The sequence below is a fragment of the Nothoprocta perdicaria genome, unplaced genomic scaffold (assembly GCF_003342845.1).
Source record: "Nothoprocta perdicaria isolate Ctin4 unplaced genomic scaffold, notPer1 scaffold_45, whole genome shotgun sequence".
NCBI lineage: Eukaryota > Metazoa > Chordata > Aves > Tinamiformes > Tinamidae > Nothoprocta > Nothoprocta perdicaria.
The window spans coordinates 2621456-2649147 of record NW_020455699.1 but is presented as its reverse complement, the minus strand read 5'-3'; the positions used below and the strand labels follow the sequence as shown (position 1 = coordinate 2649147).

Below are 27692 nucleotides of genomic sequence, written 5' to 3'. Positions count from 1 at the left end.
TACCCACAAGCTCTCCACCCTCTCATCATCCACTCCCAGGTTGAGCTCCATGCATTCCAGTTGCTCTCTCACATACAGAGCAACTCCACCACCTCGCCTTCCCAGCCTGTCCTTCCTAAAGAGCACATAGCCCTCCATGACAGCGCTYCAGTCATTAGAGCTATCCCACCACGTTTCTGTGATTCCTATGAGATCATGGTGCTGATACCGCACACAGATCTCCAGTTCGTCCTGCTTATTCCCCATGCTTCGTGCATTGGTATATAAGCATTTCAGGCAGGTAATCGAGGCTGAACTTTTCCCAGGAAGCATGAGAGAGGATCCTCTATAATCATGCCCTAGCTGTACTTCCCCACCACCGTAGGCCTGTTGGATATTCATTGGCTTAGGTTTTAYAGGATTGATTCCCCAGTCYATATGACACTCCCCTTCCCCCTTCCTGSTTAGTTTAAAGCTCTCCTAGTGAGATTGGCCAGCCTTTTGGCAACATGACTCACTGTGATGACAGCAAGGCTGTAGAGGAGATTTGTGGCTATAGTCCTTTTTGTAGGGCTTCTTGATGAGACATGGGATGCACACCAAAGCACAGTTTGCTTTGGTTCTGCATGGTTTGGCAGGAGTCAAGATGGGGAGCCRCAGGTCTCATGGGGCTGAAGATGCCCATCCACTGTTAACTCATTACACCACCTCTTTGGTGCTCGAGTAACAGCAAGCCTGATCTGAGCTTTTACTTTTGAAAATTAGTGTTCCTAGGCCCTTACCTTTTCTGACTGTAGCTTCAATGTCAGCACCATAATTTCTGGTCAAGATCWGTGATGTCGTGTACTGGCTGCCCCCTTCTCCGTAAAACCACTGCAGTATTTGAAAATGCCTTACTGCAAAAATCATGAATGGGTCTGTTCCATGCTCTCTGAAAACTGACCGCTCCAGTACAGAGGGGAGCCATGCAGTCTCTACTTTGCTTTGTCACAACCATATCCTTCCTCCTTCTTGCCCCACTCTTTCTCTCCCAGGATAATACTTCTTTTTCTGCCACTAGTCTGTGTACACTTTTTCCATAATTAGACAGATAAACCTACCCAAACTCCTTTTTTTTTTAATTAAAAAAGAAAAGAAAAAGAAGAAAAACGTACTTGCAACTTCATGACTTCTGTGCCTTCCGCAGCTGCTTCCCAAACTTCGAGTTTTTGAAGGCCTTCCCTCATGCTTTCTGCTCTTTTTTCCCTCAGCAGTTTCCTGTGGTGCCGTGTCCTTTGCTTGAATTGTTTCTGTCCTCTCACAGGCGTGAAGATAGGGACATGTCCTCTCTTCATTGTGAGGACAGTGAGCCAAGTCCCATTATTCATGGCGGAGTAGTATCTGAACTTTCTAGAGGTGCAAGGGAAGGATGTGGGACAGCTAGAGATTTTGCAGGGTACTTGAACAGGCATTACTTGTATAAAAATAATTGATTGTTGTCAAGCATAAAAATCTTTTCCTGCTGTCAAGTGAAAGCAAATTGTGTTGGCTTCACCAAGCTCCTGGCAAGAAACAAGCCATGAAATCTGGGCCCCATTTAACTGYGCTCCAGAACTGTGTGTTCCATGGGAGACCAAGTGCACGAGAAAATATTTATATACAGGCTATCCCATTTTATAAGAAACAGCTTATAGTGGTCAAAGACCAGGCAGAACATGTAAGGAATTGCCAGTTCTTATGGAGATTGGCACAGGATATTCATACACTGTAGTAGTCTTTCTCATGCAACTTCTCCTTGTTGTTTTGGGTCCAGCTTTAAGTGCATATCTATCTGGATTCTGTCAGTATCCTCTCAGTTCAAGAGCACCCAGAATTATGTTCAGGYTACAGGGCATAATAATTTTACTGAGAGATGGACAATTATAAAGCCATGTTCTGGTCTGATCCCTAGGGATATTGAAACTGTAGCTCTCTGTAGCTCACACAAGAGCCCGTAGAAGTACAGGAACTGAAACCAAAGCTGTCTGCCCCATCTGTGTCCTGCAGTTCTAAAACACAAATTTAAATGGACTACCAACTCACATGTTAAAAGCTGGCTAATATTATTCTGTGAACAAAAATGTAAAAGGCATCTAATTCTGGAATGATCAAAAGAAAAAAACCAAAAACCTAAAGCCTAAGATTCTTTCCAGCTTTAGGATATCTAAAGTGCAGCAGGCAGTGATAACCTTTAGAGGTAGGACTAGAAAACTATTGTTAGAGGAGGCATCACACTGCGACTTGGTCCTAGAGCCAGTCAGATTGGTTTAGCTGATTGAAGTATCTGTCAGGCTGGTACTATGCACATGGCAAAGAGAGTCTCTCAGCTCTGGGTCTGTGCTGTTTCTCATGGCAGTATGTTTCCTTTGTGTAAGACTCAGAGTGAGAATGAGTGTGTTCTGTGCCCAGTGTGTTCTGGCCATCATTTACAGTCCTCTGCCAAAGGGTGGTACTTTTGCCATGGCCACTTTTTCTAGCACAAATCTGAAATTTCTCATACCCAAGCCACTGCTGCCCTTTCTACTTCACGTGTCCATGAAGTGAAAATTGCTGACAGGTGGTAGGGCTTCTTTGACATCCTACCCACTAATTCAATTGTTAGTGCAAGACCTTTAACTCTTTTAGGCCTAGCAGTCTCTCATAAATGCTCAGGTCTCAAGACCCTGTCAAGACTGCATTTTTGTTCACGTTTTGCACGTAGAGTAAGAGGCAGCAGTCCTGGTTTTGGAAGTATCCAGCACTCCTGATTACCAGTGCCTAGCTTCTGGTGATTTATTCTATATAACTAAGTATTTTGGAAGTATTTATGAGATCTATGTGCGCAAGTTATGATTGCAGTACTTTCCAAACAGAATATTGAGATAAATGGTGGATTTACAAAGCTGTTCCAGAGTTGTGGGTCACCCATGACAGGTCCTATGGTAAACCTATGATTTATGGTTATTAAATTTGCCCGCAGTATCATAGTTTCAAAGTGCTCTGGGCAGTGCTCCAAGACCTAAGTTTTCTGCGAACTGACATTAAGGATGCCATCATTGTTGTAGCAGAGTAATGCAGATCTAGACAGTATAAACTTTTCATTGAACAGTATTTTGCTTTCCAGCTCCATTAGTATTCATTTATTTCTCTTGGAGCATAAGGACATGAATTTATTTCTTTGTTTCTTCTTCCTCAGATACTCATATGCGTAGCACATGCTATGGAGGCATCAAAAAAGGAGTATGTGTCCGTCCTTTCCCTGGTGCTGTGACAAAGTCTGAATGTTGCTGTGCCAATCCTGATTATGGTTTTGGGGAACCATGTCATCCCTGCCCTGCCAAAAACTCAGGTAAAATTTCATGTTTCTTTTGATAAAGCAGTGACCATAGCTTTTTAAAAAAAAAAAAAAAAAAAAAAAAAGCAGATGATTACCTTTAAAAGAAATGGATAGTGTGCTTAATGAAACTACCCATTTTTTTTTCTTGTTTTTAAAAAGACAAAGACAACAATAATAATAACACTTTGCTGGTGTTTGATACTGAGTGTATGTATTTTTCTATGTTGTAATGTTTGGGCTGAAACAAGTTTGAGACTGTGGCCAGACTGTGGTAAAAGTTAAGATGAAACCACATGACCCAGACAGGGATGAAGCTGGGTCCCCAATTTAATGAAAGGCTATAAGTGTAGATTCACTAGTGAAGTTACTTGTAAGTTTCCCAATCAAAGCAGTCCAATTTAAAAGTGTAGGTAATTTTCAATTTAGAAATTTATGTTTTGTTTTGTAAGAATTGGATCTATAAAAACATTCAGAGATCAGTTAAAAAAGTAATTGAAATTAGAATTCGTATCACATTTTGGAAAATAGTTTTGTTCAGTATCACATCCTGATGTTGCAGCATCTGTGAGCTGTTTTAAATTAAGTGAAGTAGAAATTACTAGGGTTGAAAATAATAACTTTAGACAATGCCATCAAGATTAGAATGGAATTGTACTGGTGCTTCAAAAGAATTATCAGATTTCATCTTTTTGTATATGTGAAACTTCAGAATGGAATGGTGCTAGACATGCAGCTATATTATCTAGAAATAGTTTGTGTGAATGTTGACATTTCGCTAGTTACATTGTGCAAAAATTATTTTAGGAAAAAAAGATCAGGAGATTTGACATAGATCAAACCCTGCAAATAACACGTTTGGGTTTTTTTCTGCCTCTCTTGCTTCAACCGAGCAGCTGAATTCCATGGCTTGTGTAGCAGCGGAATAGGTATTACTGTCGATGGAAGAGGTATGTTGCTTTTTTTCTTTTAGTCTATGTGAGTCCAGCTTGAGAAAAATACTCAGATTTTTTTTTCTGTAAAATACTTGGAAAGCAACTATCTTTTCCCTCAAGATAATAAATGTTGCTTTTAAAACTTTCAATACTTTCTTAAAATAAAATGATGTCTGAAGGAAAAGCTAGAATTAATTTCCCACAACCTTTCTTTTTTTTTTTTCTGATTTCTGAAAAAAAAAAAGYGTCATAACTATTTTAAAGGTCCAACGTATTTGCTTGTTTAGAATAGGCGCAAGATAGGTCTCCTTTAATCTTGACATGACAGAAGTCACATATATTACAACTGTTTTTCTGTGTGCTGGGATAGTAGAGAGATTTTCCACTTCATACCCACTATTCAGTGCATGGACTCTTTCCACTGATCCCATGATCCCAAATGATCGTGTTGAGGGATCATTTCTCTGATGAACTAAAAAGAACAACAACAATAAAAAATCCTAAAAAAAATCCTGAAAGTGATTTAGTTTTTGGAACTTAAGTGTTGGAAAGTTCAAAGCATCAACTGATTTTTCCAGCTGTAAAGAGGAGTGATTTTGCAAATGGTAGCTGAGCTGGATCTGAGGTAGTGGGCTGCATGTGTAGCAGCTGTAAATGAGTAAAGAGGGTTCAAGAAAGAATGGTGATAGAGAGTGTTAAAATTTATTACCAGTTCTCAGATGAATTAATAAAGTTACAGCTAAATTAAAATGCATACTGTTTTTTTTTTTTTTTTTTTTGCCTGCATTTCATGTTTATAGCTTTTTCTTAACAAAATTGTTCATATCCACATTAAGCCTTAAGGCTTCTATTCAGTCTAGCAGGAACTGAATGAGAACCTTTGTTACTATACTTAGTAACAGCCTACTTTGAAAAATAGTGCTGTGACCGAAGAAATTCTGTGTTTGTTCAATAATGTAAGTACAGAGGCATTGTTTTGTCTTTTTTTAAGAGTTCACTSTTTCATCTCTTGCCAAGCTTGTAAGTAATTTGAAGTGCATAGAGTTTGTAAAATTTTTTTCAGATTTTTTTCAGTGAATTATATAGTGAATTATACGAGGTCCACCAGATTCTTTTAGGGAGTCTGTAAATCTTATACGGAACTAATGGCAGTGCACCATAAAACTGTTGTACCAATAGTGCCTGACTCAGCGTTCACATGAAATCTGGTACTGAGGTTATACATTTTGTTAGRGACCTTGAAAATAGAACTCCTTACTAAAACCAGAAAACTAATTTGAGTCTTCACACACAAAGTGCATGAAGACTATAATCTCTCTGTGATTTATGTGTAAACTCAGGGATATTTCCTAAATGAGAGGGATAGTGATCCTACACCAGATGCTTAATACTAATTTTGTTGTTTTTTTTTTTTTTCCTCTCATGTTTTCTGATTAGTAAGAGTGACTGGGAATATACTTTATCAATGAAGATCTTGTCATAAACTTGTTAGTTTAACTGCAGGCCAAGTGACCAGATCCATGCTGCTTTCCCTCTGCTTATGACTAACAAGTCCAGCACTTTCATGTCTTTGCATAAGAGGTATCTGGACAGAGATAGAGATCTCAAGCTTTGTTTCAATATGGAAAGTAAAGAGAAAAGCTGAACCTTCTTGAAGCAGTGAAATGATAAGGAGAGATAGTGTTGCAGCACTGCCTGGTGTGTCTGAAAGATACAGCTTTATAAACTACAGAAACCCTTGTGCTCAAAGAAAAACTTGAAGCTGAAAATATTACACAAATTTATATTTTCTTATGCAATTTTCAGATTTCTCATAGCTGTTCTAGCTTAATCCAGAGATGATCCAAAAACGTATCTGAATACATGTAAATCATAGGGGAGAKTCTGATCAAGGCTGCACTATGATTAAAGAGAACTTAATTAATTGAGTCTTTAATAAAATTTGAGTACTACAAGTATAAAATAAACACTTTATTGAGTCAAAAATAGGCCAGCTTCCCTACTGCTCTTTCCAGAATTTGTGAAGGGAACTGTTTCAGGTAATGGGTCTACCATATTSGAAAAAATAACTTAATATTGGAGGCAAAAACTATTAAAAATAGCATATCCTTGGTCTTATAGATTATATGTATATTCGGGAATTTTCCAACTATAGCAGAAATTTTATATGGGCCTGTAAATTTAGGGAATATACCTCATTCATCATCCTATTCTGTCCGTCCAAGAAAAAAAAAATTTCCAATGAGTGTTGGAATTTCTATAATACTAGACTGAATATTTTGTGATATTGATCATCATCAAATATTTGAATTGCCTAATAAATTCTAACTTCTTACCTAGACCATTAAACCATGGGCACACAGTACAAAAGTAGATACTCTGCCTGTTTGTTTTCTGGCATGCACGTAGTGTCCTATAGATTTAGTTTAGAAAGTATGTCTGTAGGTCATCCAAACCATCTTCCAACTAATTTCAGACTTCCGTCAGGTTTCTGAAGTTCTTGTCCTGCTGAGTTGGGAAAATGTTCAAGATGGAGAGTTCTCACTACCTCTTCAGGGGATTTACTCAAGTGCTTAACCACTTTCATAGGGAAGATTTTCTTTCCTATATCCAGATAGATTTTCCCCTCTTGTAACTCCTGATTTGTCTTCTGTCCTGTCATTGTGCACCTCAGAGAAGGATCTGACTTCATCTTCTCTGTGACCACCTGTAAAACATCAGAAAACTATTATTACACCTCCCTTTAGTCTTCTCTTTTGCTGGCTAAACAAGCCCATTTACCTCAGTCACTTCCCACACATCACAAGTTTCAGCCCTTCAATGAGCCTAGCAAACCTTTTCTGGACTCTTTCAAATCTGTTGGTATCTTTCTTGGATTGAGTGGCCTAAAACTAGACACAGTATTTCAGATGTTGTCTCACCTGTGTTAAGTGGAGAGGACTAGTACATTGACTAGTACATTGACTAGTACATTGACCACTGCAATAACCTTGCTCTGAATGGTAGTCCCAACCTCCAGCATGTCAGATGCTCCACTCAGTTTGTCTGTATTTATCACTTTTCATTTCTTTTGGTATGTAGTTATTTATTCCTTTATATTCTGTCTTGTATTAATACAGATATTAATGAGTGTGCATTGGATCCTGATATTTGCTCCAATGGAATTTGTGAAAACTTACGTGGCAGCTATCGTTGTAACTGTAACAGTGGCTATGAACCTGATCCTTCTGGAAGGAACTGTGTCGGTAAGTTGTATGATTAGTTTTTATTGTCAAATAACTCATTGCTACATTCATGCAGCTTTTAATGCGTAGAACTTAATTACGTGTCTTCCTTGTAACCTACATATAGCTAAAATGAAAGCACACAAAATCTAGGGTGAAACTCCTTTTCTCAGTCATTGCATAGCCAATGTGTTTACTTGTATATCTTTCTGTTATTTTTTACTTTTTAATAAGTATTTTTCTGGAAAACGTAGGTGGGAAATATCACTGCAATTAGAAATTAATTTTCTTATATTCATGGGTGTGTTTGTGTATGTTTTAATGCATACTGCTAAAGAGCTCCATATTCCTTAGTGCTTGTTAAAGTAGACCTGTTTCGGAGTTGGATGGCAATTTGCCAAGATATGAAGGGTACAACTTAGCATGTTAAAATATAACAGGTAGCTACTATCATAATAATTAGCAACAGCTAGTGACCCAYGTACACAGTCCCTGCAGCACGCAGTAATTCTTAATGTGCCTAAGTTCCATGAATATTGCTCAGTGGATTGCTTCATATTAAATCCTGTAATTTCCAAATGTTTGAGCTTGTGAAGAAAGCAATGTTCCACTCTTAGAATTTCCCAGGTTATACCTGAATAGTGGGCCCACTCTTATTCCTCAGGATGTTCTTTCAGGTTGCCAATGTAAAGTAAACATTTGCTTAAAAGTGTTTTAATTGTGAAGTTATTTRTAGTTTGAGTTTGATGTATACCAGACCTCATTATAGTATCTAGATACATTTCCTATAAGCTTTAAGGACCATCCAGCCTAAGATGCATGTGTTATATATTGCACTCTTTATATACTATATTGTTTACCTATTTCATCTCATATGTGAAATTCAGTATTTTTTTTCATTTGGGAATTTTTATATGAAAACAGTAAGCATGTTATAGCATATGCACATTGTACAGTAATACAGCTTATAGACTCAATRTAATTTTTAACAGAAAAGTGAACTTATGAATGTATTTGCATAAGTAACTAAGGGACATATATCCAAACCCATTAGAAAATTTTAAGTATCATCAAACCATCTCACCTGGTTATTTCTAGGAATTATTGCTCTTGACATTGGAACATTTACTGACTTACCAGTCAACAAAACCACACCATTCTTTGTAAGGAAAACCCGGACTATGAATTATGGTATAGTTTTAATACCAAACATTCCTACCTCATGATACAAAGAAAACATAAAGTAATAGAAGTGTTTCTTTTCATCTACTTGAGTTAAGAAGTTTTAGAGTTAATGACTTTGTAAATGCCCCAAATAAGACCGTTTGTCAGGAAATGCCAAAAGATCCAGTAGAAAACTCCAGTAGAAAACTGGACTTTTTTAATAGTTTGCATAATATTTCTTTTTCAAATTTATTTTTATGTCATGTAATTTTATTAACCTAGAGTTGAGATTTTGTAGGTGCTGATACAGGTATAGATCTATATGATGATATACTTTAAAATAACTGTGAGAATGCATTTATTCTTAAATATAAGCATTTTACTCAAAATACTATAATTGTTTCCGCTCAGATAGAAGTACCTCACTTGTTTTAAAAGCAAGTTATTTACAAGCCATATATATGTATAGTCCGGTTATATTCCCTTCGTGGATAGTGACACACATTTTTCACAGAGAACAGGATTAGAGCAGTAATCTAATGCATCCTTACTTGCAAAATAAAAAAAAAAAAATCCACAACGCTTTAAATATTTTGAACACTTTGCTGATTTGAAAACAAAATAGACCATTATGACATAGTGTTACTAATAAAGTCATATAATTAACTAAGATCCCAAAGTCTCTCCGGGAAAAACACAGTGGTCTTTGTAAGACTGAACATGAGATATGTTCACAGCTTGCTAGTGAAAATCTTTCAATGTAAAATAGATTTTTTGATAATAATAAAATTGAATGTCTTTTGAAGCTAAGAATTCTTGCTAAACTACTACTGTAAAAATGTGGCAACATAATTGTTGCTGCTGAAAGCAACAGGGTAGGAGAAGGCAACCCAGGGTATTTGCTTTCACTGATGAGTCCAACCGATCTTTTTCCAGACATTGATGAATGTTCAGTGAATGGCCTGCTGTGTGACAATGGGCTCTGTCGAAACACCCCTGGAAGTTATGGCTGCACTTGTCCGAAGGGTTACGTGTTCAGCACTGAGACAGACACGTGTGAAGGTGAGAGTTTTGTGAGCTGCTGTTTGCCAGAGCTTTATTACTCATTATTTAAGGTTAAATGATCAGAAAAGATTCATGCTGATGTCAAAAGYCATCAGAAGAAGACGAGTTCGCTCTTTGGAAAGTGAACATGTACGCACACTCAAAACATCTCACAAAATGATTCAGTTTTTGGCAGCATCAAATCATTCACCTCTTCACCCCTTACTTTCAAAAGGAATTACGTTACTTTATATTTGAAAACATATGTGCTTCAAAGGCCATTTGTAAAATTTAAATTTCTTCTTATATATTAAAGATTATAGATTTGTAGCACTTTCTCAGGGCTTTTTCTTGTATCATACCCTATGGATTCTTAGTATTTTTTGTATGTTGTCTGAATGCCTAGCATCTGTTTACAGGGCCATAGGACTTGCCCCTGCTCATTTTTTTCTTTTTAATAATTAGGTTAAAATAGAGAAAGCATGTGAGAAGATACTTCTACAAGTCTCACTTTTAACATCACCTTAGATAATTATTCTAAGGAACATGGCAACTTCAGTGTTTTATCTAACAGAAAACCAGTGCATATCTAATACTACCAGTGTGTTGTCATTAGTGAAAGTATGATGAGTGAGCATATACTATTTGTTTAGACTAGCACAGTACAGAACGTGTGACGGTTGCCTCATAAAACAGGTCCTGCCATTTTTACAAGTGGATAAGACATGAATTAAGGGTAGAGAATGAACACAAAACCTTCTTTAATTGTGTTGTTGTGTAAATTTAAATATATTCCTTCAGCAAAGAATAGTTACTGGAAAGGCCTTTGAGCTCGTAGGTAAGGCTATTCAGATTTTTGTTTGTTCTTTTGGGGGAGTTAGTGCATTTAATTAGTGCATTTAATCTCTCATTTTCTTTTTTTAACTAGAAATGTTGGCATTTTTTAGATGCTTATAAAAGAATGTGTATTTGAATATATTTATAGTATTTGTGCTATGAATAATGCAAAGACTAATGAAATAATCTAATTCAGTATTCCAAAAGATTCTAGAACAATATAGCTGAGGCCCTACCTGATCTCCTTTTCCTGGTTTAGATCAGGTTTAGATTGCTGCTGAGAAGTTTGCTACACTTYGCTATCTCCTCCATAGAACACCTTTTGTGCTTTTCTGAACTACGTTTCTGAATCTCGTATRTCTGCTGAGCGCTGAGTGATGATAACAAAATGAACTCCACATTAATTATTATTTATAATAATAAGCTGTATTTTATTAGTGTTAAGAAAAATCTATTTTCTCCTTTGTAAAAAAAGTGATTCATTGTAACTGCAGACTTATGATCWTATTTTCTTTCTGAACATTGATATTTAAAAGTGATCATCCTAAAATACTTTGTTTACTGTTTCTCTGCAACAGAATCTGAAGGATTTTCAGTTCCTTTAGACATTGCAGAATATATTAGCTTGCAAACATGAGTTATGAAGAATATATCATCTCTATCTTGAGTCTAGCAGTTATATTGAAATGTAGATATAACTGACTGGGCAAGAAAAAAAGAGAGGATTCAGGAATGGCTTGGCCTAAAGTTCTCCATAAAAACTGTAAAAGCTATTACACATTTTCTAAAGTTGAGTGGCTTGGCAGTTTGAGGAATAAATTCATTTCCTTCCATCCAAATTCTGTTTCCAAAGAAACCCTAAGTAATTCACTTCAGAGTYACAAGCTCGCTAGTTGTAAAAGATTGCTCTGGACAGTAGCTTTGTGTTGTGTTCTGAGATTGATCAGATGCGTAGTACTCATYGGTATATTTTTAATTAATATGACTGTCATCAGTAACGGTGAAAAAATAGCAAAAMCCTTTCTGTTTTTATTTATAGTTCAATTGAACATTTTTATCAATTCATTGCCAAAGGGGTGCAGACGGGAGTTGTTCGAACCTTCAGAGTCTGTGAAAGTTGAAATTTTTACAACAAGCTCTATGGTTTAGATTGTGTTTCCAGTGACATAACTAGTTAAATGTAAACCAGATGTGCTTTGAAGTTTATTTCCAGGAATGTACAGTGGACTGTTTCAATTTTTGTTCCTATGGCATTTATAACATATACTCACTTTAGAAGAAAAAGTGTTTTAAAGAAAAGACTCTCTGGTATATATAGTTGCTTTTATGTATAGTTGCTTTTTTTGCAGTATTAAAATCTAAAGTCTTTTTTTTTTCTTTGCTCCTTGTTGTTAAAATTAGCATTTCATATGTACAAAAACAATTTTTTTGGCATTTGTTTACATTGTGCATAAGATACTCCCTTGCCCAAATTCAGCAAAACAGTGTTGGTATACTGCATTCATCCTTACATACTTTTTTTTTCTGAATGGGAATTTTGGAAAGTAGTGCAATATTAAAAACTTWTTAATACCCTGAAACATCGAGTTGCTTGTTTGTGGGCTTAGATAGCGCCAAAGTGTATCAAATGCAGAAAGTAAAAAATGATTTTTTTTCAGGATTAGGGGTATAAAACATAGTCACATCGTCATTTTATAAAGAACCATACTGATTCAAGACAATTTAGTGCCTCCAGATGTGCATACTCCAGTCTTCTGTGAAAACTCTCCCTATTTTTATCCTTAAAAAGAGATTGGATGGTTGTTCCTTCGCCTGTATCAGTACCAAGTGAAATGAAGAGCATAGTTCAGTGATACAACTTTCCCCAGCCCCGTTCTTGGCTGTATGCTTCTGCTGTTCTCATCACAGGGAATGAATAGTAAATATTTTTCTATAGGATCCATGAAGAGTTGGCATTGCCACTAGAGAAAGGTTTGAACTGAGACAGGGAGACAAAGAAGGAGGAAGAGAGGGGAAGGAAATGTGCTTGGTGGATGTCAGCAACCTTGTAGATTGACTCAGCTATATTCACAGAATTATAGAATCATTATCTTTGGAAAAGACCTTCAAGATCATGGAGTCCAACTGTAAGCTCCTCAACACCGTGCCTAATAAAACAGGTCCCAAAGCACCTCATCTACACAGTTTGTAACACTGCCAGGAACACTGACTCCACTGCTTTCCCCGGGCTGCCTTTTCCAATGCTTCATCACTTTTTCCATGTAGGTTTTTTTTCCTAATTCCTAACCTGAACTTCCCTTTATGCAAATGTGGCACAGCCACCCACCATGAGAGGCACTTCTCTCATCAAGGTGAGATACATATTCAGCCCATTTTTTTTCAGAAATAGAGAYTAAGTTGTTTGGCTTGTCTTGAAATAAAAAATCTCCTGGTCCAGAAAGCAGAAGAGTTAGATGTACTATGATTAAGTTCTTCCCAGTTTTTGCTAGATGCTTGATTTGAATTGTTTTTTTCCTTCCTTTCATTTGCCTGGTGCCAGAGAATGAAAAGCACATACAGCCCATGAAATCAGGAGAACAGCTTTTCTCTTCACAGAGTGTTGTACTGTAGATGCTTTGGTCCCTTTATCTCCATATATTCACTTATCATTAATCTCCATTTGGGAACTGACTTCCRACTGTGGGACTGAATTAAATGGTGAGAAGAATTTATTCTGCATAGAGTTATACAAGGATATTTGAGTGTGCCTGGAAGTATTTTCAGGTTCAGGGCCCTGAAGGTCCAACTTTCTTGTAAACTCCAAACTTTTATTCAATTATCCAAGTCTTACCTTACTGGAAGCAACTTAGTGAAAGGATCAGGGAAAATTATAGCTAGGAATAATAACCTAAAATAGTTTGCATTTATAAGTACAAATCATGTTCGAGATGGTGGTAGCTATATGCKTACCTATTTGATGTTGTACATTGGTTGTGTATGTATACGTGAGTCTAGTTAGGCTACCAGTTAAAATCACATGACACTTTCCRTGCAAATCTCTTACTTTCAGTTGTAAATGTCTTTGCTGGAATTTAACCATTTGACCTATAAAAAAGATTTTGTTCATTTCCAAGTATGGGTAGCTAGTGGAAACATGTTTTGTATACTTAAAAAATGTAAAACCTGTGACCTTTTCTTTAAAAACMTGCAGGCACTGCATGCTTTTGCAGCTTAAACTTTATCAGAATTGTTGTGTCAGGATGATGCCTCTTTATTCATCTAAATATCTACTCATATTTGAGCAAATTACAAGCTTGAGTTTACATGTGCTCCATAGCAACTTACTGAGCCTCAAAGATTCTGTGCCAGTGATCACATCTGGTTCAGCATGGGGATTTCCCTTTATTTGACTCGTAGTTGAAAGTAGAAATCCCATTCTTTTGTGTTGAAAATGAATCCTCTGATGGACTAAGATTGTGCGGAGTTAGAAGATGATGCTATCACAAGTGGACTTAATTTTGATTTATTGGGAAAAGGCAATAACAGGGCAAATTGACTGACCTGTGTCTGCAAATAGTTCCAGATGATCTAAACAATCTCATCAGATTCATCATGGAGCTTATTCATGAACCAGTGCTTACCAAAAACAACCCTCTAAAACATACTTGGTTTTTAGCTTTCTTAGTTGACTCAGTTGAACTGCTGCGGGATCACATAAATATTGAAAATGTGAGGAAGTGACAGCTCTGCATCTGAACTGACAGGGGTGGAAGGTGGACCATGGTAACACTTAAAAACCTGACTTAAGCTACTGTGGAGATTCTCACCTTGAGGCAAGAGAATTCAGAGGAGAAGATCAAGGCAGATATAAGGAATAAATTTAGTAATGTGCTGGACTTTGTTCTTTGCACAAGTTGTGAAGTGTGGAGTCTAAGGAAACTTCTTCCATCATTTTTCTATGCTGCAGTGTGTCTTTAGAAGGTAGACTTCACCAAATACTACAGTCAATGACTATAACTGATGTATGAGAAGAGCAAGGAGGAGCTATTGCCACTTGTTCTTGGCTGGACAAAGTATTATGCTGGACATAAAAACAGTAATACGAGGTCTGATCAAAGATTCCTTGTTTCCCAGTGTTAGACATAATGATAAAGGAGGCATAAAATATTATTTTCCACAAATCATTTTTGAATCTTTAACAGTTAGTAGTTTGGGGACTTGCTAAGCTAGAAAGAGGATCTTTGCATTTATTAAATCTCACTTGATTGCTCTTGCCTGAGCTTGTCCATACTGCTATTGACTCATGCAAGATTATAGAATTCTAGGGCAAAGTCCAGCTTCACTATCTGTTAAGTGAAGAACCATTTCTTCAGTTGTTTTGTTACCAACGTATTTAATTTGATATTGTTGTATCAGAAGAGTCAGTGAACATTTAATGCCTTTGACAGGGAAGCTATATATATGATCTTAATGTAGTTTGCCTGTCCTTTTCATTTTTTGTCTCATTTTTAAAGCTAGTCAAACTGTAGAAAGCRAGATGGCAGATGGAAAAGAGGAAAAAAAAAAAAAAGTATCTTTCTCCTAAATCATTTCTATACTGAGAYTTATTCAACATATAGTACATATTTAAGATGACTTCTGTGCCTCTGTGWAATCTATTTCTTATCATAGGAACAAGATATGGGGATCTAATTAATATGCATAACTTCATGAACAGGGAATGTAGGGAGGAAGGGGCCAAACTCTTCTCAGTGGTGGCTGGTAACCGGACAAGGGGAAATGGGTGTAAGTTGAAACACAGAAAGTCCTATCTCCATGTGAAGGAGAACTTCTTTACTGTGAGGRTGACAGAGCCCTGGCAYAGGCTGCCCAGGGAGGYTGTGGAGTCTCCTTCTCTGGAGATCTTCCAAACCCGCCTGGATGCCRCCCTGTGCCCCRTGCTCTGGGTGTCCCTGCTGGAGCAGGGGGTTGGACTAGATGAGCTCTAGAGGTCTCTTCCAACCTCAACCAATATGTGGTTCTGTGGATCTGTGATATATGATTTCTCCATAATACCAGGACTCTTCGTTAACAGGTATTGCTAGCTAGAGAGAGACAGGTTAGGAAAGCAGGATGCGTGCCCTGGATAATAAAACTTTCGGTGATACAAGTTTGAAAATTACTTACGTGGGATGCAAAGCAGAGAATCATTCGCAATCTCTCTAGAAGGCTTTCTGGAATAGACAGGGGCTCATTTACTGAAGTTTAGAGCAGGATCTGCCAAAATTAAGATGGCTCTTGTAGATCTACTCAAATATCTCTATTCTAATACTGATATTGCATCAGGTTAGTGCAGAGGTAGTGTGAGTAGGAATGCACTCTACAACCCTATGCAGTGGTGCGCTTGACTTAATAAGCTAGCATTGGCTGTGGTGGGCAAGGARTGAGCCTGAAATAATACAACCTAAGTGGGCTGTTTGCAAGCAAATATAGAAACTGCATAATGCCCTGCAGAACACAACATCCAGTGCTTACGGTAATGCAGAGCCATCATTGTGGGTTGGGGTTTATCGGCTTGATTTCTAGCTGCACCGTTAGCCCAGTACAGCCAGCCTTAGATGCTGTAGATACATGTTCATTTAATGCTCTGCCTTGACCTAATAAGCACTCTTTTTGATGTCTCTGCACCTGTGGTGTGAATAATGTGCAGACTGGATAATTCACAAGTTTAGAGTTGACTTCACTAAGAAAAAACCCTCACCATTCAAAAACTTTCTGGCACTCAAGGACAAGTCCTCATGGCTCTGTGTAGGTAGTTAAACTCATTGATTAACGGGACTGTGAAATTTGGCCTTTGAATGAAGTGCTTTATTGTCGGATGAAAAGAGAAATCAGTTTCCTAAGTTTTATGATTTCTAGGTATTTTCCATCACTCCTTTTTTAATAATACACATGTAATTTGATGAATATTTTAAAGACATATTTTTTCCTATGACCTCAAAATTCCTTGAAAGAATAAATGTCTAGTGTAATGAAGGCTTGCTTCATCGTACTGTACCAGACAGCAAATAGTACCTTTTGTGTGAGTTGTTCAAGAGGAAGGGAGTATTTTGATCTATCTTAAAAATGATTCATTAATGCTATTAGTTTTTCCCATGCTTAAGAAGATGCTGAATTAATTTTTAATTATTTTGTATCAGGCTGTTTTAGTTTACAAATCTCACAGTGTTACTTAAGGACTCCTGGAGCACATAAGCATATGTTAAACAGTTTCATTTCTGGCCCGCCAAAGGAGCTGTCTGGTTGGATTAGAATGTATGACTTCATTTAGGATCCAAATCAAAAAATGAAATTGGTTGAGCTCAGGAAGAAGTGGTGGATATTCATCTGCAATTGTTCTTTGAAAGAATTTGCTAGTATTGTTTTCATTTTAAAACTAATTTCACTTAAAAAAATCATCAAATATTACTGTCMGCAAAGAACCTATTCTTACATGTGAACAGGCTTAGAAAACTCACGGGRTAAAAAATAGAAGGAGTTAGGGGCTAAAGAAGTACCATTTACAGTATTCCAGCTTCAACTCTTATTTCTTGAATGCTTTCCAGGACTAGAGAATTGCAGCCAGGATTGTAATATTTTGTTTCTGACAGGGTTTTCTTAATTCTTCCAAAGCCTCATGGAGCCATAAATGACAGAAACAATAAGGTCTTTATTTGTGCACAGCATGTTGTGGCTGGCAGTGCATTACTTTCCAAGGAAGAAAAGTTTTGATTTCTCACTGGACTGTTGTAATTGACACTGTAAAACTTTGTAGTCTAAGTTCTTGGGAGTTACCAAAAAAAAAAAAAAAAAAAAGAGACATTTAAATAACACTTTCAAAATATGTACTCACATACACGTGCGCATACATAGTAAACAGCTTCTGCTACATCTTTGTGTGCCATACTTTCAAAAAAACAAAAAGAAAGAAAAAAGTCAAATATACCAGATACTCTGTCAAATCCTGGTTCATAGCAGTTTTTATATTGTATAATACTTTCCATAAGTTAATCATACTTCTAAAAGTATCTTTCCTTTCTGGATTATAGATATAAATGAATGTGAAAGCAACCCATGTGTCAATGGCGCCTGCAGGAACAATCTTGGTTCTTTCAATTGTGAATGTTCGCCTGGCAGCAAGCTGGACTCTACTGGACTAATCTGCATAGGTGAGCCTTCTGTTTTTTTTCTTTCTAACAGGAAAAACATCTATCATGTTGGTTAACAAGGAAGGAAATAATGTGTTCTGGTAATTCCTGTTTGAAGAAGACTGCAGTGTTTCTAATCGAATAGTTAGGTTTGACTGCTTCCATGAGAGCCAAACATAGCACAAGTAGATGTCCTAAACATAGTGAGAGTAAATTATTGAGTACTGATTGATGAAAACCAGTGGGGAGATGTTGTTCCTAATATGAATTATCATAATTCTCCCTGAAAACAGGGTWTGAGTAGATGCACAAGTTCTTAGTATTGGACTTGAGAATTGGAAATTGTGGAGGAGGTTGCCAATTCAGTTCTTGGCCACTGAACCACTTTTAAATCTAAGATGAGAAAGTAAGTGTTACTGGAGTAACATCTACTTAGAACAAGCAGATGATATGAAAGCATAAACTGTGGAGATTGGCCTTCCTAGCTCTTATGAAGTTGCTGTGGCTTCTGCACAATTTCATATTTTACCTCTTTTTACAGAAAGACGATAAATAAGGGAAAGTAACACAGGTCTGAATTTATCAGGATCCATTTTTCTACATCAGTGACATGATAAATACACACATTTGTGTATTTASCTAGCTATATAAATAAAATAAAAAATACCTGTGTGTATTTGTRTGTACATATATATAAAAATAGTATATTTTACTAAGAATGTTATGGCATTGAAGGAAAGCAGATCAGCACAAAGATTTTTCTAGAGCCAGCAGCAACAGTTGTCGCCCTTTCTTGAGGAACTTAAAGGGCTGAAGACATCTGCCCTCATCAGGTAGTCACAGGCTGCCGTTGTTTATATGCATATGCACATGTTTATAGCATAATTTAATTCACTGTGGTATGTCAGACTAGAGTGCCACTGCTGTCTAAATGATGCTTATATCTAAATCTTAGCTTTACCAGATGTTGGTTTTGTCTGATGTCCTTCCTTGCTCTGTCTGGTTCAACTCCCTTGCCCTGTCAAAATTTTCTAAAGACAAGAAATTGAAGGTAAAGTCTCGAGTTTCTGTTTACTGGTAGAGTCTGCCCATATCTCTTCAGCATGGTTTATAAGGGAATGTTACTGCTACACCTAAGTCTGAGATTTCATGTAGTATCACAGGTTTATTCACTTAGTATTGCTTTCGTTCTCTTTTACATCAGTACATTTTTGTGATAGATACATAGGAAACTATGTTCTTTTTTTGTACTGTTTTATTTTTAAACTTTCTTCTGTTATCACATACAAAGATGTTGCATGTTCACTAAGGGCCTAATTCTAGCTATGGTCTGGATTTAATTTATGGGGCAATTCCACTGGAATGCGTACAGAGTAAGATCTTACTCAACCTGAGTAGGAGTGATGAATGAAACAAAATTTCAGCAAAATAAACATTTGAACAGTCAGAGTACAAMTTTAAGGACAGGAGCCACTGTGAGTCTAATCATGTCACCATTCACGTTAACCAACATTCTCTCAGGATAAAGTTTCTGTACTGCAAGTGAAAGTATGCTGGGACAGAAGGATCCAAAGTACAGATCATGTTAAAAAATATAGATCTATACAGTTAAAGTCCTGTTGTAAGTTGTCTTACCTTGGCAAAATTCCCATTAGAATTTGTAGTGATGAAAGAAGAGCAGACTGACATATTAAATCATGAGTAAGGAGCTGAAGGTTATAAGCAGTTTATTATGTGGAAAAACTTACAAAGCACTCCTGTCAAAGTTGTGCTGTCTTAAGTCTCTACAACAGAGAAAGATATGTCCCCATATTACCTCTGTAAAGTCATGTTKACTGAATGCATTTGCCCCAGTTTTCTTAGCTGCTTGCTCCTGTGAACCATTATTGCACCATCAGATAAAAAGYGCTTGTGCCAACGTAAAAGTCAGCACAAAACCAACAAAAATGGTTTTCTGGTATGGAAATAACATGGAAATGCATTATATTCTTCATAAAAAAATGATCAGAATAAGGTAATGTAAAAATACAAATATGTCATCTTGACTTTGACCCTTCTTGWAGTTTCACTTTCCTAATTTTTTTCAGTATCAAAGGTGAGATTAAGTCCTACATTATTTTTTATTTATTTATTTAATGGAAAGATRAATTATTTAACTTTAAAATAATTTAAATTTAAATCAGTAAAATCAGATGACAATAGTACAGCGATGAAAAAGACTRGCACTGCGTGACTATTAATTGTGCTTTAACAATTTATTGCTCATGTATTTGCTCTGCTAGTTAGCTGGTTATTCCTGACTTTCACTGCAGTTTTGCATATTGAAGTAGTATCTGAGGCACATTAAATTCATTTTGCCTATGTGTGACATGGATATATCGTCCTGTCTATGTCATCATGTCTATATCATACATTGAGACATGGAGAATTATGTGGCTAATGGATGTGATTTATGCAGATTGTGAGCRGAGGACTTCAATCTGCTGCTAACTCTGTTTCCTTTGCTCAGTGTGCTCAGTAGTAAGGTTGTGGAACTGAGTGGTGTGAGCCATTTATATCCATTCAGCATGCAAAAATTAAGCATAGATGTAAGCATTTGTCCTTTTCTRTGAACTTGAATAGGTACAGGAAAAAATGACTCGTTCCAATTATAGCAAGGGTTCAAGACACAACGTTTGAGTGCAAAATTGAGTTCAGACSTCCAGCAAATATATAAGCCTAAGTTCAGCAGTTATTGCAAAAGCATTTAGCATAAATCTTGAATTGTATTACTTTCCTTTTGCTTTTGCAYCAGCGTATTTGCAATACTGAGGGTGAACTCCGCTTAAGTGTGAGGAGTGGAATTGCTTTTGAATCACACCTGTTCAGGTAAAAGTGTTGCATTGCCATTTTGAGAATTACACATACATACTACAGTTACATGATGTAGGCAGTAATAATGCCACTATATATATATTTGAGATATATATATATATACATATAATGTTTGATTTTTATGCATTTTTAGTCCATATTTGTGGAGTTCATACAGTGGACAAAGCAGTAGGCTGCCATCTGCCTATAGTATGCATATGTTCTTCTTCAAAGGGATAGGAAAAGCAGAAAGAATGCTTTGATGCTGAATAACAAATATTTCACCAAAGAAAAAGTCACAGTGACTGCCCTTTGTAAATTTTGTCTGGACTAGGAGGGATTGTGTAAAATAAAGGAAATTAACTCATAGCCTGAACAGAGATAAGACAAGTGGACTTTGGCAGGATAATCTACATGCAGCTGGTGTGAGGATAGTCACTTGCTAATTTGTATCGTTTAAATCATTTTTGAGATAGTATTTTGACTTTTTGGTCCTATAAAGTTGTCTACTAAAAATGAATAACACTGTGTTCAAGACATTTCTAGTGAATGAAGCAATGGAAGCATTTTGATAACATAAAGCAGAACCATCCAATGTATGGACCCCAGCCTACATTCAGCTTAAAATAGCCATTGAAGGGCCTTTACTCCCTGCAAGTCCCTCAAATGCGGGACATCTGAGAAGAGGGCACATATCTGTTCCATGGCTAGGCAAGAGCAGATGCCGTCAGTAACTTTCTGTGTTATGTCTTCCTTTAATCTTGTAACAGCGATCCTCTGGGGAGGTTAACCCTCATCTGGACTGTTAAAGACAGATTGAGGACTGTGAAAATTGCMATTTGCAATCTGCCTTGCCCCTTATTGGTCTGTGCACTTGTTTCATTGTCATGTTCTGCTCTGCATGTCTGAGAACAACATTAATCTTTATAAGTAAATACAACTGTTCTGCACTGCACTATTCACAAGTACATTGCCCAGTTTTTCGGACTGGTTCCAGTCACATTCTTGGTCCGCATTCTCCTGTTACTTCAGCCAGAAACRGTTGTACTGTCTGTAATCCAAACAGTTCTATAACATGCCAGTTTTGAAGACACGTTCAGGTTTTTGAAAAAAGTACACTGAGATGATTCTATCTTAAGCACAATGCTCTTAAACATAAGATATCAGCAATGTCAATCAACAGCACCTTGTAGATGGTCTGCCTTATATATATGTTATACTTAAATCCTAAAAGCCAAATCCTATTCATCTTGCATTAGTCATCTCATTAAATTCCTCTGGGCCACTTGCTTAGCTTTGAACTCTGAACATGCACATGCATTTAAACCTTTTCCAGGCTGACCTCCAGATCCGGGTGAGATCTTTACACACTGCTTTTGCTATGTGGTCAGAAAGGCTGTTGCCTCCTTCAAGATACAGTTTAACATTTCATGTGTGAGGTCACTAAAAGTTCTGAGCATAAGTACTACAGGTATAACCTTTGAAAGTACCTGAGTTAGGTACCTAACTTGGACTTTGAAAAGTGCCTTGGGTCCTGGATGTGTAACTTTTAAGACTTGCAAATTTAGATACCTAAAATAGAACTTCAGAGGATTTCAAACAGCAGAGCTTGCGTGTGACTGAAAATCTCTACTCAGGGGCTATTTAGCCTGGGCAACAGTCAGGAAATGCTACTTGGTTTGACAGGACATGGACTGTGTCTGTTTCATGACTCTGGAATTTGGTGTACTGTGGCTGAGTCCTCGGGAGCAAAGACTGGAAGATAATTGAGTGGGCATGTTCAAAGCATGCCAAATACACCACCAACAGGACTGCACTGCTAAAAGAGTACAGCTCTCCACCCCCCCCCCCCATCCCTGCATTTTATTTTTTTTTATTTTATTTTTTATTTTTTATTTTTTATTTTTTATTTTTATTTTTATTTTTTATTTTTTATTTTTTTATTTTTTTTATTTATTTCTGACAAATCTGCAAGGTTAACTGACTCACACAGAGGTGAGGGTTCCTGGATTTCATAACCCAGTGGTTTTGCCATGAACTGCAGGGAGGATTCCAAGGTTCTGATCCCTGCTTTCAGTGATATTTATGTATTTTAGATCAAACAATTGCTAGATGAGAAGGAAAAGAAAATCCACGCTATTGCTATAGGATCTCTGCTGCCTGTATGACTTGGAATATGGAATGTCTCTAGCAATGCGCTCTGTTGATGGCTTCTAACTGATACTGCTCTTCTCCTCCCCTTCTAAAATAAAATGTATATAAAATGATCCCTATTAATGCCTTCCCCTAAAAGGTGGCCCTTGCTATTCTGGCCACAAGTGCATGAGGAGATGCTGGCTGTTTTCTGTGACAATTTTGTATTGTTTTCTGTTCTTCTGCAGATAGCCTGAAGGGGACCTGCTGGCTTAATGTCCAGGACAGTCGTTGTGAAGTCAACATCAATGGTGCCACATTGAAATCTGAATGCTGTGCTACGCTAGGCGCAGCATGGGGCAGCCCCTGTGAACAGTGTGAATTAGGTATGGTGTTGTGTTTCCATATGCTGCAGCTTTTGGGAGAAGAGTGGATATATTGCTAGGTAGATTCTTGTCAGTGTATTTTTTCTAATATATATATATATATATTTATAAATAGATAAATATATATATATATAAATAGATAAATATATATATATAAATATGTATGTCTGTTTTAGCATGTCTTGTAATCTCGACCATCTCTGGAGCTATTTTCAAAAACAGAACTTTTGTACAATTATGTGCAGTTAGTACTCTGAATGAAAAACATTCAACAGAACTGTGCAGTGAACCATCATCTGCCTGTAAGAAAGTAACTGATAAAGATTTAATTTCTTAAGCTATTTACTTGTTTCAAGTAACACATATGAGTGAGTAGCTTTCTTGATTGAGGTTTGAGCCTTTKCCACCATATACAATGACTAAAGTGTTTGGGCAAAGGCACTTTAGGAAAAAAAAATGGTATATATATTTTTATGTTTYTATAATTCAGAAGCAATGATAAATCTTTCTGTCTTGATTCCAGATGCAGCTTGCTCAAGAGGATTTGCCAGAGTTAAGGGTGTTACTTGTGAAGGTGAAGTTGTTGCTTTTTAAGCAAGATGACATTTTTTCCCCTCTGGAAACAGGGATAATGGGGATTAATTATGTTCTTTATTTTTTTTTTTCTGTTGGGCCTAATCATATTGACCTGAGACAATTGCCAGCACAGTTATTAATTCCATTAGGAAGTACTGATTGGAGATTTCTTGGAGGTTATCAAGAGGATACAAGAGAAATGGAACTGCTCCTTCAAAACGTGTTTAATCCTTCCCCTCAGCCATTTCCAACATCCTGCAGAATATCTTACTTAGAAATGTGTCATTTTTATGCSCAGTGGCTTGCAGATCTTGAAATAGCCCCTTCCGGTCATCCGGAGCCAGGCACTCATCCAGAAGAGGGCTCACATCTCAGCATGCATGAGAGGATCTTTCTTTCACATAACTTCACTTCTCAGTAAAGCATGCTCAGGAGAGGTAGCACGCAGTTATGAAACTTTTCTCAACTCTCCCTTTCCCAACAGATGTAAATGAGTGCGATGTTTTCCCGGGGGTTTGTCCCAATGGGCGATGCGTTAACAGCAGAGGCTCTTTCCACTGCGAGTGCCCTGAAGGACTGACCTTGGATGGAACTGGGCGAGTGTGTCTAGGTAAGAGCACAGTCAACAACTGATAATGATTTTACGAGTCTGAAAGGACATTTGGTTTATTTCTAAACTGTTTTTTGAAGAGGTTTGTGAAAATGTACACATTTTAATTTATGTCTGTTTACTTATCAAACACTTACTGATAGTTCAGGGAGGCTTATTAACTGCTTCATACTCAGATACTCAGATACTGTTGGGTAGCACAACTATCTTTTCCTGTAGTGCTGTACAGTAAGCAGCAGAYGGTGTTTGCAACAGAAGATGGTGTTTGCAAAGACAGTAGTGCTCTCTACAAGAAATACCTAAGATACAAAAAAATACTGAACCATATTACATTAAACAAAAATATCCTTTAGCAAGTACTGTTATTAATCTGTTAAGCTTTCTATGTTGACATGGAAATAAGGAAASACTCAATTATTGAGGTGTAGGATGTAAGTATGTCGGGCAGTAAGCAGAAGAGATTCACTACAATTCTTGCAGAATCACTTAGACCCTCAACAACCCTATATCTTGTTCGCAACTATTTTTTAATGAGGAAGTACAGAGGTAAATGCATCCTAATGCTTATTACAATGTTGGGAACTGTAAAAAAGTAGTATTGCTGTGGTATTAAATATGGTATATTTAGTTTAGAATGATGTTTCTTWATTAAATTATGGAAAAAAACAAACATGGATTTATTATGATTTAGAATATATTACATAAATGTGATTTTTTTTTAACTGAAATGATTCTGTGATAGGCTCAGCTTCATCTAGGAACCCATTGTTCTGTAGCAGAGCTTTTGGACTGACTTTAATGATTTTTGAAATCTTTAAAGAATGATGGTCAGAGGTAAAGACATAGATAAGCAAATAAAGTTTTACAGTAAATTCTGGAATCTGTTATTTTATTAATCAGTTCTAAGAACTGTAAACATATGAATACTGGCAACATCTGATTTCTTTTAAGAAAATAGAACAAAAGAGCAATTAAAGATTTTCAGTCCTTGGTTCATGTCAGTCAAAGATTTGCATGCCTCTAATGCTCTTTTTTTTTTTCAATTGCAACAATGACTCCATCCATTTCTCAAGCAAATTCAAGGTCAAGASAGCAGTTTTTATCTAATTGCACTACTCATAAGCAGTAGATGATACAATTACTAATATTTTCATTTTTTTTAATGTTAATTCTGATTTTAATGTATAATTAGGGAGACATTTTTAAGATAGCCAGAACTTTGAAGAGGAACAGGTTTTCATGATAGGCATAAATGTCTATAGAAAAAAGAAATATTGCAAAACAGACCACCTGTATGCACATTATTGTAAGCTGTTGGGCATGTTAGATTTTACTTGTTTTTTTTCCCCACCATACTTAGTTATACTCTTGCCAGCCATGTTTTTTGTGTTTGCCAGCAATGCATTACTTCTCAGTGAGAAATTTGGTAAGGATCAATGTGAATTTAGGTGTGCTTGATAGTGATAAGGAAAGGCTGGAGCTATTTTCAGTTCCTTTGCTATCAAACCCATGTTCCGCTTTCACATTTTAATGAAACCTGTTCTTTTATGTTACAAGACATATGCATTCTCTTATGCTCCATAAAAGARTATGCGCTTTGGACTATGTGATATATTTCTCAAATATGTTTATTTCCTGCAGAATATGCTACAGTGGTTTTAGTGAAAGCAGATATTTATTAGCAGTGTATTTGCTGAATCTCCTGAAATGAAAATAAACATGATCTTAATGTGGAATAGTTTACAGGAAACCATGACTGTTTTTTAACAATTTCCACTTCTTATACTTGATTATAAATTGTTTAACTTCAGATGTGTATAGAGTAAATTTATATTGTAAATCAGCATATCTTTAAAGGACTTGTAAATAGTTTAGCAGCTCTTCTGTGTTATTTTTAGATCTTACATCTCCTCCAAAATTTTTTTACACTAAGCATTTAGAAGAGTTAGGTTAGCTAAAGCCTAAAAAGCTATAGCTATTAAAACATCCTRTAGTAGGAAAAGTGAAAGGCATGTATTTATTCTGAAAATATATTTTGGTAAGTTGTGTTATCAGACACTACATTGTCTTTACGATCTTCTGTACCTGCCAAAATTAACTAAGTTTTCCTGGAACTATGTACTGTTTCTTAAAAGTCTCTCTTTTTTTTTTTTCCTGTTAATCCTCATGAGAATCTTTCCCTTGGCCTCAGTAAGAATTGGAGTGAGCTTTTAATTATCAGTGGCCAAAGGTCTGTTTTCCCCAAAAGTATGGATTTGAGTGTTGTGTTACAAAAAAGACTTCTTGCAATATAGGTTTGTAGGAGAAATGAGTACTGGAGAAATACAGTGATATGAACTTCAAAAAGTTAGTTACTGATCCTCCCCCATCTACCTCTGCTGAGTGAATTACAAGCAGAAATCTGTCTTGCCTAAACTAAGCCTCACGCAAACATGYACAGCAAGAAGAGCTACTTTTGAAAAACAGAAAGGTGTAGCAAAGGGTAAAATTCCCCTCTGTTGTTGTAAAACGAGCAGATATCCGCATGGAGCARTGCTACCTGCGGTGGGATGAAGATGAGTGCGTTCAGTCTGTGCCTGGCAAGTTTCGCCTGGACGCCTGCTGCTGCGCCGTGGGAGCCGCCTGGGGCTCCGACTGTGAGGAGTGCCCCAAGCCTGGCACCAAGGAGTACGAGGCTCTGTGCCCCCGCGGTCCGGGCTTTTCCAACAGGGCAGATATCCTAACTGGCAGGCCCTTCTATAAAGGTAAGAAGTCATTTTTGCCTAGTGGGTCTCAAGGTGAGTCATACATTCATCATGGGAAATGCCAGACTTTATGTTTATTGCATAGTTGCGATGGAAGATATTTGGAGGTATTTGTCTTACAGTGCTAGCAGGACTGGTGGAAACTCAGAACTTTCCTGATGTTCAGGAGTGGTTCAGGAGCCTAAAAATATTAAAAAAAAAAAAAGAAAAAAAAGAAAAAAGAAAAACTTATGAAATGTGAATTTTGATAAGGAGGAAAAGGAAATGGCAATAACTTGACTGAAGATAAGGGAACTCAAATGATAAGAATATTGATACATGTTTTTTTAGGGTAGTGCTTTGCAGAGAGTGAACTAAGGCTAAGAACTGGGAGGATTTTAGGATATAAATATGAAAGATTACTATGATTTGGTCAGAGTTCTCCGAAAGCAAGACTTTGGGGATGGATGGATGGATGGATGGATGGAAGAGCAAGGGATGGATGTTTTCTGTGGACACTGTAAAATTTGCAGATTTAATACTAACAAAGGGACTGGAAAGGAAGGATATCTGAAATTGCTCTCRGATTCTGGATGGCAATTAAGTTGTTGTGATGGAGAAGCAAAAACCTGACTCCCCTCTCCAGCTATTTCTGGCTTCTCCACTCCAAAGGGTGTGAAAACAAAACTGAATGGTTGGGGAAATTAAGTCACATTGGAATACTTTCAGTGACATCTGACAACAAAACTTGA

The 27692-nt window shown here is 36.8% G+C and overlaps 1 protein-coding gene across 2 annotated transcripts in view; it reads left to right on the top strand.

The window, feature by feature from the left end:
- FBN2 (fibrillin 2) overlaps window positions 1-27692 on the top strand; it is a 161380-nt gene that overhangs the window by 76713 nt on the left and 56975 nt on the right. For both annotated transcript variants that reach the window (XM_026046565.1, XM_026046564.1), the window contains exons 16-24: window positions 3173-3325; window positions 4207-4260; window positions 7365-7490; window positions 9570-9695; window positions 17561-17680; window positions 22894-23031; window positions 23555-23605; window positions 24092-24217; window positions 26734-26961. In XM_026046565.1, coding sequence (XP_025902350.1) covers window positions 3173-3325; window positions 4207-4260; window positions 7365-7490; window positions 9570-9695; window positions 17561-17680; window positions 22894-23031; window positions 23555-23605; window positions 24092-24217; window positions 26734-26961 — 1122 coding nt within the window. The remainder of the gene's footprint in view (window positions 1-3172; window positions 3326-4206; window positions 4261-7364; window positions 7491-9569; window positions 9696-17560; window positions 17681-22893; window positions 23032-23554; window positions 23606-24091; window positions 24218-26733; window positions 26962-27692) is intronic.